The following is a 25,011-nucleotide window of genomic DNA, read 5'->3' on the forward strand; positions in this document are numbered from 1 at the left end:
GCCCCACAGCTGACAATGCATGTCAGAGCAAAAACCAAGCAATGAGGTTGAAGGAATTGTCCGTAGAGCTCTGAGACAGGATTGTGTCGAGGCACAGAACTGGGGAAAGGTACAAAACAAATTCTGCAACATTGAAGGTCCAAAAGAACACAGTGGCCTACATTGTTCTTAAATGGAAGCATCATGCTGTGGGGATGTTTTTCAGCGGCACGGACTGGGAGACTAGTCAGGATCGAGGGAAAGATGAACGGAGCACAGAGAGATCCTTGATGAAAACCTGCTACAGACTGGCGTGAAGGTTTACCTTCCAACAAGATAATGACTAAGCACACAGCCAAGACAACGCAGGAGTGGGACAAGTCTCTGAATGTCCTTGAGTGGCCCAGACTTGAACCCGATCGAACATCCCTGGAGATACCTGAAAATAGCTGTACAGCGATGCACCCCATCCAACCTGACAGTGCTTGAGAGGATCTGCAGAGAAGAATGGGAGAAACTCCCAAATACAGGTGTGCCAAGCTTGTAGCATCATAGCTAAGACTCGAGGCTGAAATTGCTGCCAAAGGTGCTTCAACAAAGTACTGAGAAAAGGGTCTGAATACTTATGTAAATGTTATTTTTTGGGGGCAAAAATGTCTAAAAACCTGTTTTTGCTTTGTTATTATGGGTTATTGTGTGTAGATTGATAAGGAGGGGAAAACAATTTAATCCATTTTGTAATAAGGCTGTGACTTAACAAAATGTGGAAAAGTGAAGGGGTCTGAATACACTGTACCTTGACATTCTGGGTTCTTTATGCTTTAAACGGGACATCCTGTGTGTGCAGGCCCTTACACTTTTTTATGGGCCTAATGGTAAAGACATGTAATTTAACACAACACAATCTTTCGTTAAGATTAATCCAGTTGTAGCAAGCTATTTTGCGCTATAGCTCAACGCTGCTTTTAATTTTCTTTAAAATTAATTGGCGGTTGGCCAATAAGGGGCAATACCATTGTACATAACCACAATGGGACAACGGTTGCCATCACCCAACCCTATATTGTACTATGCTACACTGAAAAGAAAGTGTCAATAATCTGAATCCCAATATTGCCCATATGAGGAAAGTTAATTCCAGAACATCAAGGTTCCTTCGCTGACAATTTACAGATATTGCTTATTGTATTTGTAATTTAGAACTCTAAGTCTGCATTCCAATTGCCTCCATTACTTATTTAGTGCAGTATTTTTGACCAGGTCCCATGTCAATGTAGCCTACATCCTCACACTGAATTGACTTTCACATACAGCTTAGTTACTTTCAACTAAAGTTAGTTACATTCAACTATGTTATTTAGGTAGTTTACGCAAATGAGTATGGACACTGATCAATGTCTAAATGTGTTGACCTGATATCTCAGTTGAAACGAACACAGCTTGTTTCCAAAGCTAAGCAGGGTACATAGAGGTAGGTATTTGGATGGTAGAATTGTTCTCACTGAAATACAGTACATTATCGCTCATTATCTCTCACTGTTCAGGCAGAAATCATTTGACTGTGGCTTCACATTCTATGTCAATATACCTCTTTATTTAGGTTGATAGTATGACGTTGTTTCAAACATAGGAGAGAAAAAAGAGGAAACCCACACTCTGTGCTCTTGATAGTATCACTGCTCTTTAATAAGCTTTACGTATCGGCCTCGCAGCCTTCGTCAGAGCTTTATGTTTTATGTATCGGCCGTGAGGCCCCTAAATAAGATCTGGTGCAACCAATTACCTTAAGAAGTCACATAATTAGTTATGTCAACCTGTGTGCAATCTAAGTGTCACATGATCTGTCTCATGATCTCAGTATATATACACCCCTGTTCTTAAAGGCCGCAGAGTCTGCAACACCACTAAGCAAGGGGCACCATGAAGACCAAGGAGCTCTCTAAACCAGTCAGGGACAAAGTTGTGGAGAAGTACAGATCAGGGTTGGGTAAAAAAAATATCCAAAACATTGAATATCCCACGGATCCATTTTCTAAAAATGGAAAGAATATGGCACCACAACAAACCTGCCAAGAGAAGGCCGCCCACCAAAACTCACGGACCAGGCAAGGAGGGCATTCATCAGAGAGGAAATAAAGAGATCAACGATAACACTGAAGGAGCTGCAAAGCTCCACAGCGGAGATTGGAGTAACTGTCCATAGAACCACTTTAAGCCGTATACTCGACAGAGCTGGGCTTTAAGGAAGAGTGGCCAGAAAAAAAAGCTTCAAGAAAAAAATAAGCAAATCATTTGGTGTTCGGCCAAAAGGCATGTAGGAGACTCCCCAATCATATGGAAGAATGTACTCTGGTCAGATGACACTAAAATTTAGCTTTTTGGCTATCAAGGAAAATTATATGTGTGGCGCAAACCAACAACTCTCATCACCGCAAGACACCATCCCCACAGTGAAGCATAGTGGGGGCAGAATCATGCTATGGGGATGGTTTTCATCAGCAGGGATTGGGAACTGGTCAGAATTGAAGGAATGATGGATGGCACTAAATACAGGAAAATTCTTGAGGGGAACCTGTTTGTCTTCCAGAGATTTGAGACTGGGACAGAGGTTCACCTTCCAGCAGGACAATGACCCTAAGTATATTTCTAAAGCAACACTCGAGTGGTTTAAGGGGAAACATTTAAATCTCTTGGAATGGCCTAGTCAAAACCCAGACCTCAATCCAATTGAGAAACTGTGGTATGACAAAGATTGCTGTACACCAGCGGAACCCATCCAATTTGAAGGAGCTGGAGCAGTTTGTCTTGAAGAATGGGCAAAAATCCCAGTGACTAGATGTGCCAAGCTTATTGAGACATACCCCTAGAGACTTGCAGCTGTAATTGCTGCAAAAGGTGGCTCTACGAAGTATTGACTTTGGGGGGTGAATAGTTAACCACACTCAAGTTTGCATTGTTTTATTTCTTGTTTGTTCCCCAATAAAATATATTTTGCTTCTTCAATGTAGTAGGCCTGTTGTGTAAATGAAATGATACAAACCCCCAAAAAATCTATTTTATTTCCAGGTTGTAAGGCAACAAAATAGAAACATGCCAAGGGGGGTGAATACTTTTGCAAGCCACTGTAATTAAATCTAAAATTCAACCACCCACTTGAATTACCTTTCTATTTGGAATTTAACACCATTTCAATGGTTACATAGTTCTATTGATTTTGTTGAAATTATATTGATGAAACAACCTGTTAATCAAGTTAAAGGAAGACTCAGCGAAATGACGTTGCCATAGCAGATATTGAGATGAGCGAGATGCAAGACTTCACTCACACACACAGTATCTGCGCATGTGCACGGGTTCACTTCAAGCTGTTCCCATTGTGATAGCCACTCGACCAAAAACAGCAATGAAGTTGAGCCTCATGCTTTAACGCTCTTAGTTGTTGCAGAAATTTACCCACTATGCTGTTTACTTTCTGCATTTATGCCATATAACTGAATCTACATTTAAGTCCATGTATTTAAGTTTAAGTTTTACCCTAATTTCAATGTTTACAACACTGGTTGAAATGAGATGAAAACAATACTGGACTTTTTCAAATTACCATGATGATTCCACATCACAATACATTGACAAATTATGTTGAAACAACGTTGATTCAACCTATGTGTGCCTAGTGGGAATTGAGCCTGGGGACGAGGTTATCTCCAACTAGGAGTGTCACAACTGCCACCATTCACTTAATGAATGACAGTTAAACCTCAAGGTATTTATCTTGGACCAGCAGCTCTGCAGACTCAAAATAGACTATCTGTGGCCGGGGATTTACCATGGCCTGTTAGTTCTCAGTCAGTCAGCACAGCCCAGACCGCTACAGTCAATACAGCCTGCTGGTCGTCAACAGTGTGAATGAAGATCTATGGCCCCGCACACACTCAGGTTTCACAATTGGATGTACAACTGATTTTTTTTGTTGATACAATAGAGAGTAGGTCTGCACAAAAATCTTTACACAACCATTGTGTGGTGTCTCCACAACGTTTATGTGATTATTTGTGTGCAGCTCTGTTGTATGAAAACAGTTGCGTCAAATGCTGTATACATCAGTGGTAAAAACAATGTGTGGGACTAGATCATCCATGGCTCTCCAACTAGTCTCTTTCCAACAGACGTCTTAAAGCAGCACGCTCTGAGACTGCATGCAAGGCTACTCTCTACCAGCACCTATACCCAGATATCCTTACATGGCTTTAGTCAGTGGGTTTGGATGGATGATTTCAAAGAGGAAGTTTGATTGCCCATATCACTCCCATAGATTTTTAGCTAGCGGTGGCTAAATTTAGCTGAAGTTTGTATTGGTTGTTTTCGGTGGTCCCTTAACCTAACATCAAGTTGTAAAACCCTGAACTTCCTCTTTAAATGGTCCAACCACAGAGGTCTGAGAGGACCTATGGTGCTGTTGTATTTCTATCTGTTGTAGGATCTGATCAATTACCATTGACCTATATCCCATCATGGGTCAGCTCCCTGTTATCCTCAACTTGAAGATCACTGATCTGTTATTACGTCACAATATTATGTGACCTATTACACTTATATTGCACTTTGTTTTGCATATTTCATTAGTATGCAGAGAGGTTGAGTTGTATAAATGTGACAGAATAACAGTTCTGTGTTTAATAAAACTCTTTCAGTTTAAAGAGACAGTGTTTTGGCAGGTCGGAGACAACTTAATTATAGCCATACAATTACCATATGAGTAATGTACGATACATTGTGCAATTACAAAAGAGAGCATAACAAAAGTCCTACCGCATTGGAAAAAGCCAGAGAACTGAGGACTAGGAGCCTGGGACGGTTCAATGCTTGAGATAACTAGGTCTAATCGTCCTTATGCAACGAGCCACATTCAATCCCAGGGATGAATAGGACAGAGAGAGAGAATAACGTTTAATTGGATCAAGGCTCAGAGTTGCGGGTGTGACAAGATTAGTTCTTTACCAAATCGATTTCAGTCAGAGGTACAGTATATGTGTGTGCTAAATTACATCCTATTCTCTAGTGCACTACTTTTGACCAGAATCCATAGGGCTCTGGTCAAAAGTGGTGCACTATGTAGGGAATATGAGCCATTTGGGACGCACAGATATTTAATTGGTCCTCAGACCACCTCATCTAAAGTAGGTTTAGGCCACACAGGCCAGGCTGGTTTGCATGCCAGGTAATGGTGTTTGGCGTTATCATGGCTTGTGTTTGTCTCCCTATGTGAGAAGCTGCGAGTTATAAACCATTCGTATTTGAAAGTGAAATGCATGCACAGTGCCAAGATGAGCTTTTCTCTGAGCGCAGCATGCAATGAGTTCCTTTATAGACAGTCACGCACAAATACCATGTGGGGTTTGTGTCCTGTGTCTGTGTGTACGTGTACACGTGTGCATGTGAACAGTATTTGCATGTGCAGGAGTGGCACTGTGGGAGTATGTTACAACCAATTTTTCTGGAGACAACACATCAGAAAGTACTCTATCACAGAGATCTCAATAGAACCATGCACACATGTTTAGCATAATGAGTATGTCTGGCTGACATACGTGTAGGAGGGAGCACGTTGTAACAACAATGCAAATTAAGTTAAAGTGGGTGTCCCAAATGGTACCCTATTCCATATATAGTACACTACTTTTGGCTAAGGCTCATAGGGCTATGGTCAATAGTAGTGGACTGTGAAGGGTTTCAACTGTTTCAACAAGTTTCAACTGTTCTGCCTGCGGCTATGGAATCCTGACCTGTTCACCGGACGTGCTACCTGTCCCAGACCTGTTTTCAACTCTCTAGAGACAGCAGGAGCGGTAGAGATACTCTTAATGATCGGCTATGAAAAGCCAACTGACATTTACTCCTGAGGTGCTGACTTGCTGCCCCCTCGTCAACTACTGTGATTATTATTATTTGACCATGCTGGTCATTTATGAACATTTGAACATCTTGGCCATGTTCTGTTATAATCTCCACCCGACACAGCCAGAAGAGGACTGGCCACCCCTCATAGCCTGGTTCATCTCTAGGTTGCTTCCTAGGTACTGGCCTTTCTAGGAAGTTTTTCCTAGCCACCGTGCTTCTACACCTGCATTGCTTGCCGTTTGGGGTTTTAGGCTGGGTCTCTGTACAGCACTTTGATATATCAGCTGATGTAAGAAGGGCTATATTTGAGAGACCTAAGACAACATGGCATGGTAGCAACACATGACAACAACATGGTAGCAACACAACATGGTAGCAGCACAAAACATGGTACAAACATTATTGGGCACAGACAACAGCACAAAGGGCAAGAAGGTGGAGACAATACACCACGCAAAGCAACCACAACTGTCAGTAAGAGTGTCCATGATTGAGTTTATGAATGAAGAGCTTGAGATAAAACTGTCCAGTTTGAGTGTTTGTTCCAGCTTGTTCCAGTTGCTAGCTGCAACGAACAGAAGAGACCCAGGGATGTGTGCACTTTGGGGACCTTTAACAGAATGTGACTGGCAGAACGGGTGTTGTATGTGGAGGATGAGGGCTGCAGTAGATATCTCAGATAGGGGGGAGTGAGGCCTAATACCCTGACGACACTGCTCGCATCGCGTGAGCGAGCATTGCAAAATAAATGTAGAAATCTATGTTATTAATTTACTGCACCCACACTGCTCGCCCGCATCAGCGAGCATCTCCGTTGCCAAGGGCTAAAATAGAAGTCCTTTCTATTTCTGATGCAGATCGCGCTGCAAGTCCTGCCTCTCCCAACTCCTCATTGGTTTATATAAGCAGGTACCCACGTGCCATCTCCTCATGGATTATTCCCACCTGGGTGATTGAAAGACAAACTGTTTTGCCGGTTGTCGTGGTAATACTATGAAAGTTTAAATTGATGAGAGAGCTTCCTACTGCCTGAGCTATGTTGTTGATGTAAATTGAGAAGAGCGTAGGGCCAAGGATTGAGCCTTGGGGTACTCCCTTGGTTTTCTGACTTTATACACTACACTCTTTGAGAGAGGTAGTTAGCAAACCAGGCCAAAGAACCCTCAGAGACACCAATACTCCTTACGAATGGAATGGTCTACCATATCAAAAGCTTTGGCCAAGTCAATAAAAATAGCAGCACAATATTGCTTAAAATCAAGGGAAATGGTGACATCATTGAGGACCTTTAAGGTTTCAGTGAAACATCCATAACCTGAGCGGAAACCAGATTGCATACCCGAGATAATAGTATAGACATTGAAAGTGTTATGCAGGTGAATGAGGACCCAAAAGCGACTTGGCGAAAACAGAGTCTTTAATCCAGTAAAGTAAATATACAATCATAAAGCACAATTCCACTCGTAATGACGAGAACAGACTGGAGACTCGATCATGAACTGCAGGTTGCCTCGGGAAGGCACTTGACCGTAGCAGACTCAGACACCTGCTCACCACGCAGCATCTGAGGGAAACACGACACGACAGGGCGATACACAGACACAGCACGGTGAACAATAGACAAGGATCCGACAGGGCAGAAACGGAAAACAAGGGGAGAAATAGGGACTCTAATCAGGGAAAAAGATAGGGAACAGGTGTGGGAAGACTAAATGATTGATTAGGGGAATAGGAACAGCTGGGAGCAGGAACGGAACGATAGAGAGAAGAGAGAGAGGAAGGGAGAGAGAAAAAGGGGAACGAACCTAAAAAGACCAGCAGGGGGAAAACGAACAGAGGGAACAGCAAAATGACAAGACAATATAAGACAAAACATGACAGAAAGCCAGTCAGTTGCTTATGGACAAGTTTTTCCAACACTTTTGAAAAACTGGGCAAAATAGGCCTATAACAGTTAGGATCAGCTTGATCTCCCCCTTTACATAAATTATGAACCGTGGCTGCCTTCCAAGCAACAGGAACCTTCCCAGAAAGGAGAGACAGGCTTGGCGATGATATGGTCAGCAACCTTAAAGAAGAAAGGGTCTAGCCATCTGACCCAGATGTTTTTTGGGGGTCAAGTTTTACGAGCTTCTTTAGCGCCTCAGACTGCCTGCAGGGAGAGACTTTGTTGCGGGGCAGAGGACAATGAGGGAAAATCATCAGGGATAGTTGCATTAGACGGGGTGGGAGATGAGGAAATATTGGACGGGCAAGGAGGCATAGCTGAGTCAAATAGCAATCCTGACTTAATGAAGTGGTGATTAAAGAGCTCAGCCATGTGCTTCTTGTCAGTAACAAGCACATCATCAATTTTAAGGGTCATTGGTAGCTGTGAGGAGGAGGGTTTATTCTCAAGGTCTTTAACTGTTTTCCAGAACTTCTTGGGGTTAGACCCACAGAGAGAACTGCTCCTTAAAGTAACTAACTTTGGCCTTCTGGATAGCCTGAGTGCACTTATTTCTCATTTGCTTGAACGAGAGCCAGTCAGCCTGAGTATGGGTGTGCCAAGCCTTTTGCTAAATGCAATTCTTGAGGTTGGAGTAACTCTGCAAGATCACGGTCAAACCTCGGGCTGAACCTGTTTTTAATTCTAATTTTCTTTATGGGGGTGTGTTTGTTATCAAAAAATATAAAAAACGAAGGTCCATGCTGATTCTATACCTTTTTACAGAGGCCAGTTCATGAAGGAAGGCTTGCTCATGAAAGTTTTTTTAGCAAGCGTCTATGACAAATCAGGACAGGTCGTCTCACTGAGCAGCCATTACAAACACAGGCTGTAACATGACAGAAAACACCAGACTGATACCTATCACGATTATTTGTGAGGATAACATCAAGGAGAGTAGCCTTTTCTGCGTGTTTGGAGTCATTCATTATGGAGTCCCATTGCTTTAGGACTTGGTCAGGTGGTTTAAGCATGTCCCAGTTTAGGTCACCTAGCAGGACAAATTCAGACTTAGTGTAAGGGGCCAGGAGGGCGCTTTTAGGGCAGTAGGATCTGATGACCTGGCTAGCTAACTAACTAATTGGTAGTCTCGCTTTCCGGACTCAGTGCGCTCCATCCCCAGTCTGAGATGATACAGCAGCTGTGGGAAAAGAGTAACTAATTGGATGATCAATCTGTTTACTATCAGATTCACATAAAGGCACTTGTCACCTTTACACAACATGGGATAACAGGCCATCACACACTGTAGTCCTCTGGAACTTGGGTGAAGAAGCACAGACTGTGATCCATTGGGAACAGATGGCTTTAGTGACTTCACTTGCACTGGGCTCACACTTGGGGCTGTAATTAGTGACCAGACAATTTCAATGGAAGGAGGAGACAAGGACACACAGCGATTTAACGGTCGCCGATGAGAGGACTAGCAACCATAATTGAAAATGTCCTAATATTATTCACTTCTGTGACACGACCACACGACAGTCGATCGGGAGAGGGAAGCTTGTGCTATAGCTAGCTTTGACATTGGCTAATAGTGCTGAGCGATAATTTTTGGATTCTTAAACAAGCAAGTCACTGACATCGGTTCAATTATTAGATTTCAATATTTTTTGTGAGCTCAATGCATAGTTTCTCTAGAGTTAAAACAGATCAAGCCCAAACTGTGATGTAGTGGGGAGTTGGTTTCCAACAGGCCAATATTCCAAATAGTTTAGAGCAGAAAATGTGGTAATTAACTACAATAACCATAATCCATTGTGCACACACTTTTCCGGTCTGTGTGTCTTTCACGCCTGCTAAATAAAAGAGACAGAAGAATGCAGGATCAAGAGGGATCCCCAATGGTGGAACAAACTCCCTCATGACGCCAGGACAGCGGAGTCAATCACCACCTTCCGGAGACACCTGAAACCCCACCTAAAATACCTAGATAGATAAAGTAATCCTTCTCACCCCCTCCCCCCTTAAAATATTTAGATGCACTATTGTAAAGTGGTTGTTCCACTGGATGTCAGGATCACCAGTAGGCTCTGGATAAGAGCGTCTGCTAAATGACATAAATGTAATGTAATGTAAATGGATACGTTGCTGCTCATGGTATGTCTACCTGAAAATACTTGATCTACATGATTGATAGTTGGTATTCAGCAGTCATAAAAGTATGCCTTATTTACTTAGAAAAACTACTAAAATAGTGATTTATTCAGACAGCATAGGCAGCAGCTCTATTAAGATGAGATGATGAATTGGAAAAAAATATAAAGTAATCAAATAAAACAAATGTAATATACACAACTTAAATATTTTATTAAAGTAATTCTGCATTTAGACTAGGGACGCAAAACACTTCATACTATTTTGATATAGCGGAACAAGAAAGCAAGAAAGAGATTGATGGCAAAACCAAGCCTGCATGACGATATGCATTGCTATGGGGATTTCAGTAAACGGACAGTGCAAATTAACATCCGGTAGAAGGCAAAAGTTGAAATTAAATTAAATCTAATTTTATTTGTCACATGCGCCAAATACAACAAGTGTAGACCTTACAGTGAAATGCTTACTTACAAGCCCTTAAACAACAATGCAGTTAAGAAAATACCTAAAAAAGTAAGAAATAAAAGTGACAAATAATTAAAGAGCAGTGGTAAAATAACAATAACAAGGCTATATACAGTGGGTACCGGTACAAAGTCAATGTGCAGGGGCACCGGTTAGTCGAGGTAATTGAGGTAGTATGAACATTTAGGTAGAGTTATTAAAGTGACTAAAAGAGAGTAGCAGCAGCGTAGAGGGGGGGGGGGCAATGCAAATAGTCTGGGTAGCCATTTGATTAGATTTTCAGGAGTGTTATGGCTTGGGTGTAGAAGCTGTTTAGAAGCCTCTTGGACCTAGACTTGGCGCTCCGGTACAACTTGCCGTGCTTTAGCAGAGAGAACAGTCGATGACTAGGATGGCTGGAGTCTTTGACAATTTTTAGGGCCTTTCTCTGACACCGCCTGGTATAGAACTCTAAATTACTTGAACTCTGGCGGGAAGTTCTGTCTACTGTGGCACCTGACAGCCTTTACCGTTGTGCTCTCATTGAAAACAAAAAAATATATATTGAATTTGAAATTTAAAAAAACGTATGTTTAAAAAAAGAATCGTACCGAAACCGAACCAAACTCAAAAAGCACTAATCCCTCAGCGCTATTGTCTAACAACACAACTGCCATCATGCATGCTGTTTGAAGGCTACACTCACACTGGGAGAGCTCAATGACTTGAATATGGATTATCGCTAAATCGGAGTCCCCTCAAATGATCTCCAGGGTTTGGTACTGTACTTACCTTTACAGGTGAAGCACTTCAGGTGGAAGTGCTTGGACTGGACCCGAAGCACCTCACCCTTACATGGCTCCCCACACTTGTAGCACTGAATCAGAGGCTTCTCAATGGAATGGTGTGTGTCCTGCTCATGTGCCACTAGAATAGAACAGAGATAGACATGAACCACTATAATCACACACATTATAGGTCTGGTTTCCCGCACACAGACTAATCCTAGACTTAGATTTATAAGCATGTATAATGGAGATTCTCCATGTATACTGCTTTTTAGTCCAAGCGTATAAAGCGTCTCAGTGCTAAAAGTGCTAGATCCAAAAGGCAAAACTGATCCCACATTAGCACTCCTACTATGAGATACTTTAAGAATACGAGTCCTGGACTAGGCTAGGGCTGGGTGATATATATATAAATTAATTCAATTAATTTGAATTTACACTACTGTTCAAAAGTTTGGGGTCACTTAGAAATGTTCTTGTTTTTGAAAGAAAAGCAAATTTTTTGTCCATTAAAATAACATAAAATTTAGAAATACAATGTAGACATTGTTAATGTTGTAACTGACTATTGTAGCTGGAGATTTTTATGGAATATCTACATAGGCGTACAGAGGCCCATTATCAGTAACCATCACTCCTGTGTTCCAATGGCACGATGTGTTAGCTAATCCAAGTTTATAATTTTGAAAGGATAATTGATCATTAAAAACCCTTTTGCAATTATGTTAGCACAGCTGAAAACTGTTGTCAATTAGAGTGTCTAGAAACAGACGCCTCACAAGTTCTTAACTGGCAGCTTAATGAAATAGTACCCGCAAAACACCAGTCTCAATGTCAACAGTGAAGAGGTGACTCTGGGATGCTGGCTTTCTAGGCACAGTTGCAAAGAAAAAGCCATATCTCAGTCTGGCCAATAAAAATAAAATATTAAAATTGACAAAAGAACACAAACACTGGACAGAGAAACTTCAGTGCTGTTTACGCTGTGCACCTTCCTACTCACTCAGACACCCCTCCACCTGCCACCCACAACACAGATGAAAGATCACTTCTTCCTCTCTGATAACAAGCAGTTTTAGCTCAAGAATACCAAAGTAACCTGTTTAAATGACAATTACCCTGTAGCACTCACATCTGTAGCCATGAAATGCTTTGAAAGGCTGGTCATGGCTCACATCAACACCATCATCCCAGAAACCCTGGACCCACTCCAATTCGCATACCACCCAAACAGATCCACAGGATCCTGGACTTCCTGATGGGACACCCCCAGGTATTTTGTATTTATTATGGATACCCATTAGCTACTCTTCCTGGGGTCCAGCTAAATTAAGGAAGGTTATACAAATTTAAATACAATACATTGGCTGTGTGTCCTCAGGCCCCTACCCACCGCTACCAAATATACAGTACAAAATCCATGTGTACCTGTGTGTATAGTGCGTATGCTATCGTGCATGTGTGTGTATGCATGTGTCTGTGGCTATGTTTGTGTTGCTTCACAGTCCCCACTCTTCCATAATGTGTTTTTTTTATCTGTTTTTTAAATCTAATTGTAATGCTTGCATGAGTTACTTGATGTGGAATAGAGTTCCATGTAGTCTTGGCTCGATTTAGTACTGTGCACCTTCCATAGTCTGTTCTGGACTTGGGGACTGTGAAGAGACGTCTTGTGACATGTCGTGTGCATGGGTGTCCGAGCTGTGTACAGACAGATCGGTGCATTCAACATGTCAATACTTCTCACAAATACAAGCATTGTTGAAGTCAATCTCTCCTCACTTTGAGCCAGGATAGATTGACATGCATATTATTAATAATATCCAGGTGCTTAGTTCTCTCCTGTACTACCCATTCACCTACAACTATGTGTCCACACCATCAAGTTTGCTGACGATGCAAAGGGGATAGGCCTGATCACTGACGACTGATCGTGGACCAGAGGAAACGGAGGACTAGGCACACCCCCATTCCCATCTATGGGGCTGTAGTGGAGCGGGTCAAGAGCTTCAAGTTCCTCAGTGTCCACATCACTAAGGATCTATCATGGGGAAAACACAACACGGTTGTGAAGAGGGTACAACAACACCTCTCCCCCCTCAGGAGACTGAAAAAACTGGGCATGGGCCATCAGATCCTGATAAAGTTGTACAGTTGCACCATTGAGAGCATCTTGACTGGCTGTATCACCGCTTGGTATGGTAACGACTTGGCATTCGACCTGTAGTGCGGCCGGCCCAGTACATCACTGGGGCCAAGCTCCCTGCCATCCAGGACCTCAATACCAGGCGGTGTCAGAGGAAGGCCTGCACGGCAAGTGGTACCGATGCGGTCTGGAACCAACAGGACCCTGAACAGCTTCTAACCCCAAGCCATAAGACTACTAAAGTTAGTCCGTGTAGCTATTTGGTTAACTATTTTTGCACTACCTTTTTTGACTCATCACATAAACTGCTGTTACTGTTAACTATCTGCCACTTTATTCCTAGTTATATGTACATATTATTGTGAATTTTTCAGTACATATGTGGCAATTATTTATTTCAGAAGGAACCAGCAAAACTATTGCACTAGTTTTGTGCTCTGGGTCATTAGACACCATTAGACCTGGGGGTTGGACACGAATTTGGTTATTCCTGTAACTGTTATGGCCAACTATGGGCTGTTGCTATGGTTACACCTCTTGGGGTTTTTCCAGAACAGCGGTGTCCCTTTCAGAGGAGTTAGCATGATGGCATGCATCGGTTATTTTCGTAGAGGGCCAAGGTCTGTTACTATGTTCCTACATGCATGAAACTATTTCTGTGTCTCTACAGGTTCAATGTCCTAATATGAAGGCAATATGATAACGGTGGCTAAATGCCAGAGGTGATGAGCCATTAAGAGGAGTTACTATGAGTATGACGTAAGGAGGATAAATGTATAAGAAGCCTGTGCCAAGACTGGAAGGGAGTTACTTCATGAATTAGCTCAGCTTTTGTTATATTGATTAATAAAAGTCTATTTGAACGCACCTCAGAGGTAGGTCACCGAGGAGGTCTCTCCAAATTTGATGAACCAAAGAAATATTGGGAGCTTTTGAGTTCAATGAAATGCATGCTAAATATTGGGGGTAAAATAAAGCTTTTGAGCTTGCAACCGTGAGCTCATTACTGTATAGTAATTTGTGTATGACCATTGGAGAGGGAGAGTTGTGTGCACCATCTGTTTTGACTGGTTCAGTTGGGTGGGGTTATTCATCTGATTTGTTCAGATGGTTCATCTGACCAGTTGTTCAGACTGGTTAAGTCGTGACTATGTTGTCTGATTATGTTTGGCCGGGATATGTTTGATTAGACCTGTGTGAGTTGCGTGCAAACTCAGCCCATTTGTCTGATTCAATTGGTCCTTGTCAGCGGGTCATTCAATTTGTCTGGCTCACACAGTCACTCAGCTGGGGAGGGTGATCGGTCTTTTTCAAGTTATCTGTCTGCCCTGCTGACAGGTCTGTTCAATCTAGTTTGAGGTGACAATTGTACATATGCATGGTCGAATAAAATTAAAGAGCGCTTATCGTGTCGTGGAAGTGAATCAATGAGGACAGCTAGAAAGTGAATCGGAAATTGCAAATTAAAATCCTGTATACTCAGGTGAAAGGTCACTTAGGAAAGTGTCGCTTAGGAAAGCGTTAAAGATCACTTAGGAAAGTGTAAGAGAAATACTATTTGATTACGTATCGTGTTGAGGGAGTGTATCATTAATGAATTAAATAAGATGCAAATCCGGTATACTAAGGTCGCTTAGGAAAGCGTGAACGTGAGTGTGACAGTTCTCTGCTGTTGTGGGACAAAAGGTTCGTGCCTCTCTTGGTCTGACGAAGGGGACGCAACCAGTTCTGCACTAGGGGAAGTGAATGTGATTGGTACTGTCACGTTCGTCGTATGAAGTAGACCAAGGCGTAGCGTGGTATGCGTACATTTTTATTAATTAAAAGAATGAACACTGAACAAACTAACAAAATACCAAAACGTGAAGCTATACAAACAAGTGCTGACAGGCAACTACACATAGACAAGATCCCACAAACACCAAAGGGAAATGGCTCCCTAAATATGATCCCCAATCAGAGACAACGAGAAACAGCTGTCTCTGATTGGGAACCACATCAGGCCACCATAGAATACAAAAACCCCTAGACCTACAAAACCCTAAACATACAAAAACCCTAGACAATGCAAAAACCCTAGACAATACAAAAAACTAGCGTACCCAGCCTTTTCACACCCTGACCTAGCCAAAATACAAAGAAAACAGAGATATCTATAATATAATAATAATAATAATATAATAATATCTAAGGTCAGGGCATGACAGGTACATAAACACCCATTGATGGAATATGATACTAGAAGTTTGAACAGTTAGGAGAAATTGTCAAATACATGAACAATATAGTAACTTCATAATAAATGTTGAGACGATATTAGCGATTGCCTGGTGAGACCGTTAAATTGTGTACTGCTAAGTGGATGAATATACAGTCTATAGAAATCGTAAGTAAGAATATACTCAAAAAGAGAGAATAATTATTTTTAAAAACGATAAATGGGTAATTACCAATAGTCCAAGTACAATAATAGAGAAAGAAAAATATATAAATACAAATCTAAATATTATGGCTTGAAGAGATCGTTAACGTTTTTAGCCCTGGATCTATAGGGAGTAATATAAAGAACAAGATAAGGTGTTTTAATAAGGGAATAGCACAAAAAATGAAAATAGGGAGTAAATACGTACAGTGGGGAGAACAATTATTTGATACACTGACGATTTTGCAGGTTTTCCTACTTACAAAGTATGTAGAGGTCTGTAATTTTTTTCATATGTACACTTCAACTGTGAGAGACTGAATCTAAAACAAAAATCCAGAAAATCACATTGTATGATTTTTAGGTAATGAATTTTATTGCATGACATAAGTATTTGATACATCAGAAAAGCAGACCTTAATATTTGGTACAGAAACCTTTGTTTGCAATTACAGAGATCATACGTTTCCTGTAGTTCTTAACCAGGTTTGCACACACTGCAACAGTAAACATAGACACTGACTCAGCCTATGCACATGGAGTATGCCACTTATTTGGAGCTGTGTGGAAACAAAGAGGATTTAAGAAAAGTGATGGAACCCCGATACAACATCACGTACAAATGGTAAAATTAATGACATAAATTAAATTGATAAATTCAAAAAATGTAGAACTAGGAATAGATATAGCCCTTGGTTCACTCCAGACCTGTCTGCCCTTGACCAGCACAAAAACATCCTGTGGCGTTCTGCATTAGCATCGAATAGCCCCTGTGATATGCAACTTTTCAGGGAGGTTAGGAACAAATATACACAGGCAATTAACCTTTTTGGGATAGGGGGCAGCATTTTCACTTTTGGATGAATAGCGTGCCCAGAGTGAACTGCCTCCTACTCTGTCCCAGATGCTAATATATGCATATTATTATTATTATTGGATAGAACACACTCTGAAGTTTCTAAAATTATTTGAATGATGCCTGTGAGTATAACAGAACTCATATGGCAGGCAGAAACCTGAGACAAAATCCAACCAGGAAGTGGGAAATCTGAGGTTTGTAGTTTTTCAACTCAGCCCCCATTGAAGATACAGGGTGATATTAGTTATGTTTCACTTCCCAAGGCTTCCACTAGATGTCAACAGTATTTAGAACCTGTTTTGAGGATTCTTGTCACGCCTTGGTCATTGTATTTTGTGTTTTCGTTATATATTTGGTCAGGCCAGGGTGTGACATGGGTTTTTGTTATTGTATTTGCGTTTGGGGTTTGTAGTATTTGGGGTTTGTAGTACTTGGGATCGCGAATGATTAGGGGTGTTGTATAGGCTTGGCTGCCTGACGCGGTTCTCAATCAGAGTCAGGTGATTCTCGTTGTCTCTGATTGGGAACCGTATTTAGGTAGCCTGGTTTCGCTTTGTATTTCGTGGGTGATTGTTGCTGTCTCTGTGTAGTTTCACCAGATAGGCTGTAATTAGGTTTCACGTTCCGTTTGTTGTTTTGTATTTTGTTAGTTATTTCATGTGTCACTTTTTCTATTAGAGTCATGAGTAACCACTACGCTGCATTTCGGTCCGACTCTCTTTCTACAAACGAAGAACGCCGTTACAATTCTACTCTAAAGTAGGAGCTCATAAGCGCTCTTTCAGGGAGTGGGCTGGCAGAGTGCACAGCCTCGGTCTGGCGTGCTCAGGTGAAAGGTTCCACTTCATTTTTACAGACAAAGGAATTTTCCGGTTGGAACATTAATGAAGTTTTATGTTAACAACATCCTAAAGATTGATTCCATACTTAGGTTGGCATGTTTCTACGGGATGTAATGGAACTTTTTGAACTTCTCATCCGACGTTCGGCGCGCTTTTGGATTTGTTTACCAAATGCCCTAACAAAAGATATTTGGACATAACTGATGGACATTATCGAACAAATCAAAACATTTATGGTGGAACTGGGATTCCAAAGGTAAGTGAATATTTAAAATGCAATTTCTGAGTAATGTTGAATACCCAATACGGGTATCTTTTTGGCTGCTTTGTTATCTAAAGGCTGTACTCAGATTATTGCATAGTTTGCTTTCTCCGTAAAGTTTTTTTGAAATCTTGCATTAAGGAGAAGTTAATCTAAAGTTCCATGTATAATAGTTGTATCTTTATCAATGTTTATTATGAGTATTTCTGTAAATTAATGTGGTTCTCTGCAATATCAACGCATGTTTTAGAACTACTGAATGTAACGCGCCAATGTAAACTCAGATTGTTTTATATAAATATGAACTTTATCAAACAAAACATACATGTATTGTGGAACATGAAGTCCTATGAGTGTCTTCTGATGAACATCAAAGGTTAGTGATTGGTTTTATCTCTATTTCTGCTTTTTGTGACTCCTCTCTTTGGCTGGAAAAAATGGCTGTGTTTTTCTGTGGCTTGGTGATGACCAAACATGATCACTTGTGGAGCTTTCGCTGTAAATCATTTTTGAAATCAGACAATGTGGCAGGATTAACGAGAATTTGATATTTAAAATGGTGTAAAATACTTGTATGCTTGAGGAATTTTAATTATGAGATTTTTGTTATTTTGAATTTGGCACCCTGCAAATTCACTGGCTGCTGCGGGGGGGGGCGGGGGGGGGGGGGGGTTCTGCTGTCCTAGACAGGTTCAGATAGCTAAGGCTAGCTTTTTCAAACAGAAATTTGCATCCTGTAGTACACACTCAAAAAATTTCTGGGACACAGTAAAGTCCATGGAGAATAAGATCACCTTAGATTTGCCAGCTGCCCACTGCTCTGATGCTAGGAAACACTATCCTTACCGATAAATACACTATAATTGAGAATTTCAATAAGCATGTCGTCTCTACGGCTGGCCATGCTTTCCACCTGGCTACACCTACTCCGGTCAACTGCCCGGCACCCTCCACAGCAATCCCCCAGGCCCCCACCATTTCTCCTTCACCCAAATCCAGATAGCTGATGTTCTGAAAGAGCTGCAAAATTTGGACCGGGCTAGACAATCTGGACCCTCTATTTCTAAAATTATCTGCCAAAATTGTTGCAAGCCCTATTACTAGCCTGTTCAACCTCTCTTTCATATCGTCTGAGATTCCCAAAGATTGGAAAGCTGCCACAGTCATCCCCCTGTTCAAAGGGGGTGACACTCTAGACCCAAACTCCTACAGACCTATATCTATCCTACCCTGTCTTTCTAAGGTCTTTGAAAGCCAAGTTAACAAACAGATTACCGACCATTTCGAATCCCACCGTACTTTCTCCACTATGCAATCTGGATTCAGAGCTGGTCAATGGGTGCACCTCAGCCAGGCTCAAGGTCCTAAACAATATCATAACAGCCATCAATAAGCGACATTACTGTACAGCCGTATTCATCGACCTGGCAAAGGCTTTCGACTCTGTCAATCACCACATTCTTATTGGCAGACTCGACAGCCTTGGTTTCTCAAATGATTGCCTCGCCTGGTTTACCAACTACTTCTCTGATAGAGTTCAGTGTGTGAAATCCGAGGGCCTGTTGTCCGGACCTCTGGCAGTCTCTATGGGGGTGCCACAGGGTTCAATTCTCGGGACGACTCTCTTCTCTGTATACATCAATGTTGTCGCTCTTGCTTCTGGTGATTCTCTGATCCACCTCTATGCAGACGACACCATTCTGAATACTTCTGGATCCTCTTTTGGACACTGTGTTAACTAAGCTCCAGACGAGCTTAAATGCCAGACAACTCTCCTTCCGTGGCCTCCAAATGCAAGTAAAACTAAATGCAGTGGCGTGCCGTGTGCTTGGGGCCTGGTCCTACACAGTCCCACCCGAATGAATCCCTCTTATTACCATCATTATGATGCCATGGCTCTGGACACTAATACATTTAGACAGAAACTCAGTATAACCAGGCGTTGCGTCGCACCCAAAGCAGTTTCACCGTGATGATAAAGACACATAACTATTCACAGAAAATAAAAGAAAGTAAACAAATAATTTGCAACATAGGCTATTTGCCATTTTATTTTGTTAATATATAGGCTATTTAATATTAACGAAATAAAATGTAAAACATACATACACATTTAAAAATAAAAATAAATGTATTGTATGCCTACTCACCAAAGACTCCATCCCCCTTTCTTTCCTCAAGAAGACTTCAATGACTCTGTTGTACAGTCTATCTGTGCATTTTAGTTTCACCAATAAGTCATTTTCTATCGACATGGAGGCTAATGCTGAAAGCCGAGTCTGTCCAGTAGCATTTCTGGAATACATTTTGATTCGCTTTAAGGTCGAGAATGAGCGCTCGACAGAAGCCGTGGACACAGGGATAGTCACTGTCACACATGCCAATGTGTAAAGTTGCCCCATGTCCTCATTCAGATTTTTCTGCTTAAGGAAATCAAGGAGATCAGAGGGACTTTTCCCTTCAAAATCAGTCATAGCATACATTACAGTCAGTTCTGTTTTTAGCTTGGATAGGTCGAACAGTGTTCCGTGACTCTCTGTTAAGCTGGAGAAGGCTGTTTGCGGGAATTTTTCCCGGTAGGTCTGAAAGTGCTGGGGGTCCAGGAGGGAGAGAAACATACATTTTTCGTGGTCTTGAAAACGGTTTCGTATCTGGCAAAGAATGTTGTCCAGAATATTGCCGTGGTGTTGTTGGTAGTATGTGCGAGGATCTCCTTGTGCTGGGCCTCTGCGTGCGCTGGGTGAACTTGAGATGCGCTCTGTCTTCGTAGATTTGACTGAACCTGTGCCTCTCTCGCTCAATTGTAATAATAGGCATTCCCAGCAGCACAGTTTGCAGTGCTTCTCGGAGCCTGTGAGCCATTGATAGCGCTCGTAGTTGGAACTTTGAAAGTGGCGAACGAACCCCTTTCCCGCCTTTGACAGGCTTTTTAGCGTCAGCGTCGGGCGACCTCTCCTTACAATGTCTAACTTTTCTTGAAAAGAATGGCGTTATAATTATATCCTCGACCAAATCGATATCTTCTCCTCCTTCCGCCATTGTGGGTTGAAAAAACAGCTTAGTAGTACGCAAATTAATTTGTTTATCAAATTCAGTTTCCTAGTTCTGAGGTTCTGCATAGACCTGCCCATAGGACATAGGAGCTGATCATCCTCGCAGTGGCAGACCACGTGTAACAACACCTGCACAGGATCGGTACATCTGAACATCACACCTGTGGGACAGGTACAGGATGGCAACAACAACTGCCTGAGTTACACCAGGAATGCACAATCCCTCTATCAGTGCTCAGACTGTCTGCAATAGGCTGAGAGAGGCCCAGACTGAGGGCTTATAGGCCTGTTGTAAGGCAGTTCCTCACCAGACATCACTGGCAACAACGTCGCCTATGAGCACAAACCCGCCGTCGCTGGACCAGACAGGACTGGCAAAGAATTCACCGGATCACTCTTCATTACATTCTGGAGTATATGCAAATTGCCATCATACAAACTGAGGCAGCAGACTTTGTGAAAATGTATATTTGTGTAATTCTCAAAACGTTTGGCCACGACTGTACATACTGTAATAAACCTGGTAAAGTGCCTAATTCCTTACATAAGGGAGAGCAGGCCATGTCCAGACTTTCTCTGTGACCGCAAGTACTCATTAACTCTGTCTTTAGTGCTTTTCGGGTTGCATCAGTCATGGATAGAAACTTCTGAGATTAAGGATGAAAACCCAGAGGTTCACTGGTAAGCCACATTTGCTTCAGGATCCATCCCAGTTGGTATTCTGTGTCCACTCGTGGTATCTCACCTCGGTTACACATCCTTGGAATAGCAGAATAGCATAACAGTCCGGACAGCCCTTGCTGTGCCTGGTGAACAGTTGGTCAAGTTCTATTGTCAGAAGAGGAATGGAAATGTCAGGGTAAACCGATGACCTGACAAACCCGCCAGGTAAGTTGACTCTGCCTGTCGGATGTGGAGTTCCAGAGCTCACAGGTGTACCTGGCATGGATTGTGACTCATAAGACCGACACCACATTACTCAACACTAGTGAGCAATACCTTTAGAACATTGAAACACAATAAAATCACAGTATTGAATTGCAATATACAGTACAAGTCAAATGTTTGGACACACCTACTCATTCAACGGTTTTAATTATTTTGTATTATTTTCTACATTGTAAAATAATAGTGAAGACATCAAAACAATTAAATAAAACATATGGAATCATATAGTGACCAAAAAGTGTTAAACAAATCAAAATATATCTTATATTTGAGATTCTTCAAAGTAGCCATCCTTTGCCTTGATGACAGCGTTTTGGTATTCTCTCAACCAGTTTAATCTGGAATGCTTTTCCAACAGTCTTGAATGAGTTATCACATATGCTGAGCACTTGTTGGCTGCTTTTCCTTCACTCTGCGGTCCAAACCATCTCAATTGGGTTGAGGTCAGGTGATTGTGGAGGCCAGGTCATCTGATGCATCACTCTCCTTCTTGGTCAAATAGGCCTTACACAGCCTGGATGTCTGTTGTGTCATTGTCCTGTTGAAACACAAATGATAGTGGGACTAAGCGCAAACCAGATGAGATGGCGAATCACTGCAGAATACTGTGGTAGCCATGCTCTTTAAGTGTGCCTTGAATTCTAAATAAAATCGCAGACAGTAACATCAGTAAAGCACCCCCCACATCACACCTCCTCCTCCATGTTTCACGGGGGAAACCACACATGCGAGATCATCCGTTCACATACTCTGCGTCTCACAAAAACACAGAGGTTGGAACCAACAATCTACAAATTTGAGTCAGACCAAAGAAAATATTTTCACCAGTCTTATGTCCATTGCTCGTGTTTCTTGACCCGAACAAGTCTCTTCTTATTATTGGTGTCCTTTAGTTGTGGTTTCTTTGCAGCAATTCGACCAAAAAGGCCTGAGTCACACAGTCTCCTCTGAACAGTTGATGCTAAGATGTGTCTGTTACTTGAACTCTGAAACAATTATTTGTGGCTGGTAACTCTAATTAACTTATCCTCTGCAGCAGAGGTAACTGTGGGTCTTACTTTCCTTTGGCGGTCCTCATAAGAGACATTCATCATAGCGCTTGATGTTTTTTGCGATTGCAATTGAAGACATTTTCAAAATTCTTGAAAAGTAATGATGTAATGATGGACTCGTTACTTATTTGAGTTGTTCTTGCCTTAAAATGGACTTGGTCTTTTACCAAATAGGGCTATCTTTTGTATACCACCCCTACCTTGTCACAACATAACTGATTGTCTCAAATGTAATTTAGGAAAGAGAGATTCCACAAATTAACTTTAAACAAGGCACACCTATTTTTTAAATGCATTCCAGGTGAAGCTGGTTGAGATAATGCCAAGAGTGTGCAAAGCTGTAATCAAGGCAAAGGGTGGCTACTTTGAAGAATCTCAAATATAGTGTTTAACACTTTTTTTGGTCACTGTATGATTCCATGTTTAATTTAATAGTTTTGATGTCTTCACTATTATTTTACAATGTAGAACATAATAACAAATAAATAAAACCCTTGAATGAGTAGGTGTGTCCAAAAATTTGACTGGTACTGCATATTGCAATTCAATACTGTGATTTCCTTGTGTTTCAATGTTCTAAAAGTATTGCTCACCATATTTTATTTTACATTTTTATTTCACCTTTAACCAGGACAGCTAGTTGAGAACAAGTTCTCATTTACAACTGCGACCTGGGTAAGATAAAGCAAAGCAGTGTGACACAAACAACAACACAGAGTTACACATAAACAAGCATACAGTCAACAATACAATAGAAAAAAAGAAAGTCTATTTACAGTGTGTGCAAATGGCGTGAGGATGTAAGGCAATAAATAGGCCATAGTAGCGAGATAGTTACAATTTAGCAAATTAACACGAGTGATAGATGAGAAGATGATGATGTGCAAGTAGAAATACTGGTGTGCAGAGAGCAGAAAAGTAAATAAAAACAAAATGGGGATGAAGTAGGTTGATTGGGTGGGCTATTTACAGATGGGCTGATAGCTGATGTTTAAAGTTAGTGAGGGAAATATAGGTCTCCAGCTTCAGCGATTTTTGTCATTCGTTCCAGTCATTGGCAGCAGAGTACTGGAAGGAAAAGCGGCCAAAGTACATGTTGGCTTTGGGGATGGCCAGTGAAATATACCTGCTAGAGCGTGTGCTACGGGTGGGTATTGTTATCGTGACTAGTGAGCTGAGATAAGGCGGAGCTTTACCTAGCATCGACTTATAGAAGACCTGGAGCCAGTAGTCTGGTGACGAATATGTAGTGAGGGCCAGCCAACTAGAGCATACAGGCCGCAGTGGTGGGTGTTATAAGGGGCTTTGGTAACACAACGGGTGGCACTGTGATAGACTGCATCCAGTTTGCTGAGTAGAGTATTGGAAGCTATTTTGTAAATGACATCGCCGAAGACGAGGATCGGTAGGATAGTCAGTTTTGCGGGGGTATATTTGGCGGCGTGTGTGAAGGAGGCTTTGTTGCGAGTCTGGATGGAGAGTTTACAGTCTAGCCAGACACCTAGTTATTTGTAGCCGTCCACATATTCTAAGTTAGAACCGCCCAGAGTAGTGAAGCTAGTTGGGCGGGCGGGCGGGTGTGGGCAGCGAACGGTTGAAAAGCATGCATTTGGTTTTACTAGCGTTTAAGAGCAGTTGCAGACCATGGATGGAGTGTTGTATGGCATTTAAGCTCGTTTGGAGGTTAATTAACACAGTGACTAAGGAAGGGCCAGATGTATACAGAATCATGTCGTCTGCATAGAGGTGGATCAGGGAATCACCCTCAGCAAGAGCGACATTGTTGATATATACAGAGAAAAGAGTCGGCCCGAGAATTGAACCCTGTGGTACCCCCATAGAGACTGCCAGAGGTCCGGACAACAGGCCCTCCAATTTGACACACTGAAATCTGTCTGAGAAGTAGTTAGTGAACCAGCCGATGAGAAACCAAGGCTATTGAGTTGGCCAATAAGAATGTGGTGATTGACAGAGTCGAAAGCCTTGGCCAGGTCAATGAAGATGGCTGCACAGTACTGTCTTTTATCCATGGTGGATATGATATCATTTAGTACCTTGAGTGTTGCCAAGGTGCACCCGTGACCAGCTCAGAAACCGGATTGCACAGCGGAGAAGGTACGGTGGGTTTCGAAATGGTCAGTGATCTGTTTATTGACTTGGCTTTCGAAGACTTTTGAAAGACAGGGCAGGATAGATATAGATCTATATAGGTTTAGAGTGTCACCCCCTTT

The 25,011-nt window shown here is 41.8% G+C and overlaps 1 protein-coding gene across 10 annotated transcripts in view; it reads right to left on the minus strand.

Annotated features, from left to right (window-relative positions):
* LOC124048543 (actin-binding LIM protein 1-like) overlaps positions 1–25,011 on the minus strand; it is a 155,707-nt gene that overhangs the window by 84,563 nt on the left and 46,133 nt on the right. For all 10 annotated transcript variants that reach the window (XM_046369430.1, XM_046369435.1, XM_046369426.1 and 7 more), the window contains exon 2: positions 11,201–11,335. In XM_046369430.1, the coding sequence (XP_046225386.1) occupies positions 11,201–11,335 (135 nt within the window). The remainder of the gene's footprint in view (positions 1–11,200; positions 11,336–25,011) is intronic.

The sequence above is a fragment of the Oncorhynchus gorbuscha genome, linkage group LG11 (genome assembly GCF_021184085.1).
Source record: "Oncorhynchus gorbuscha isolate QuinsamMale2020 ecotype Even-year linkage group LG11, OgorEven_v1.0, whole genome shotgun sequence".
NCBI lineage: Eukaryota > Metazoa > Chordata > Actinopteri > Salmoniformes > Salmonidae > Oncorhynchus > Oncorhynchus gorbuscha.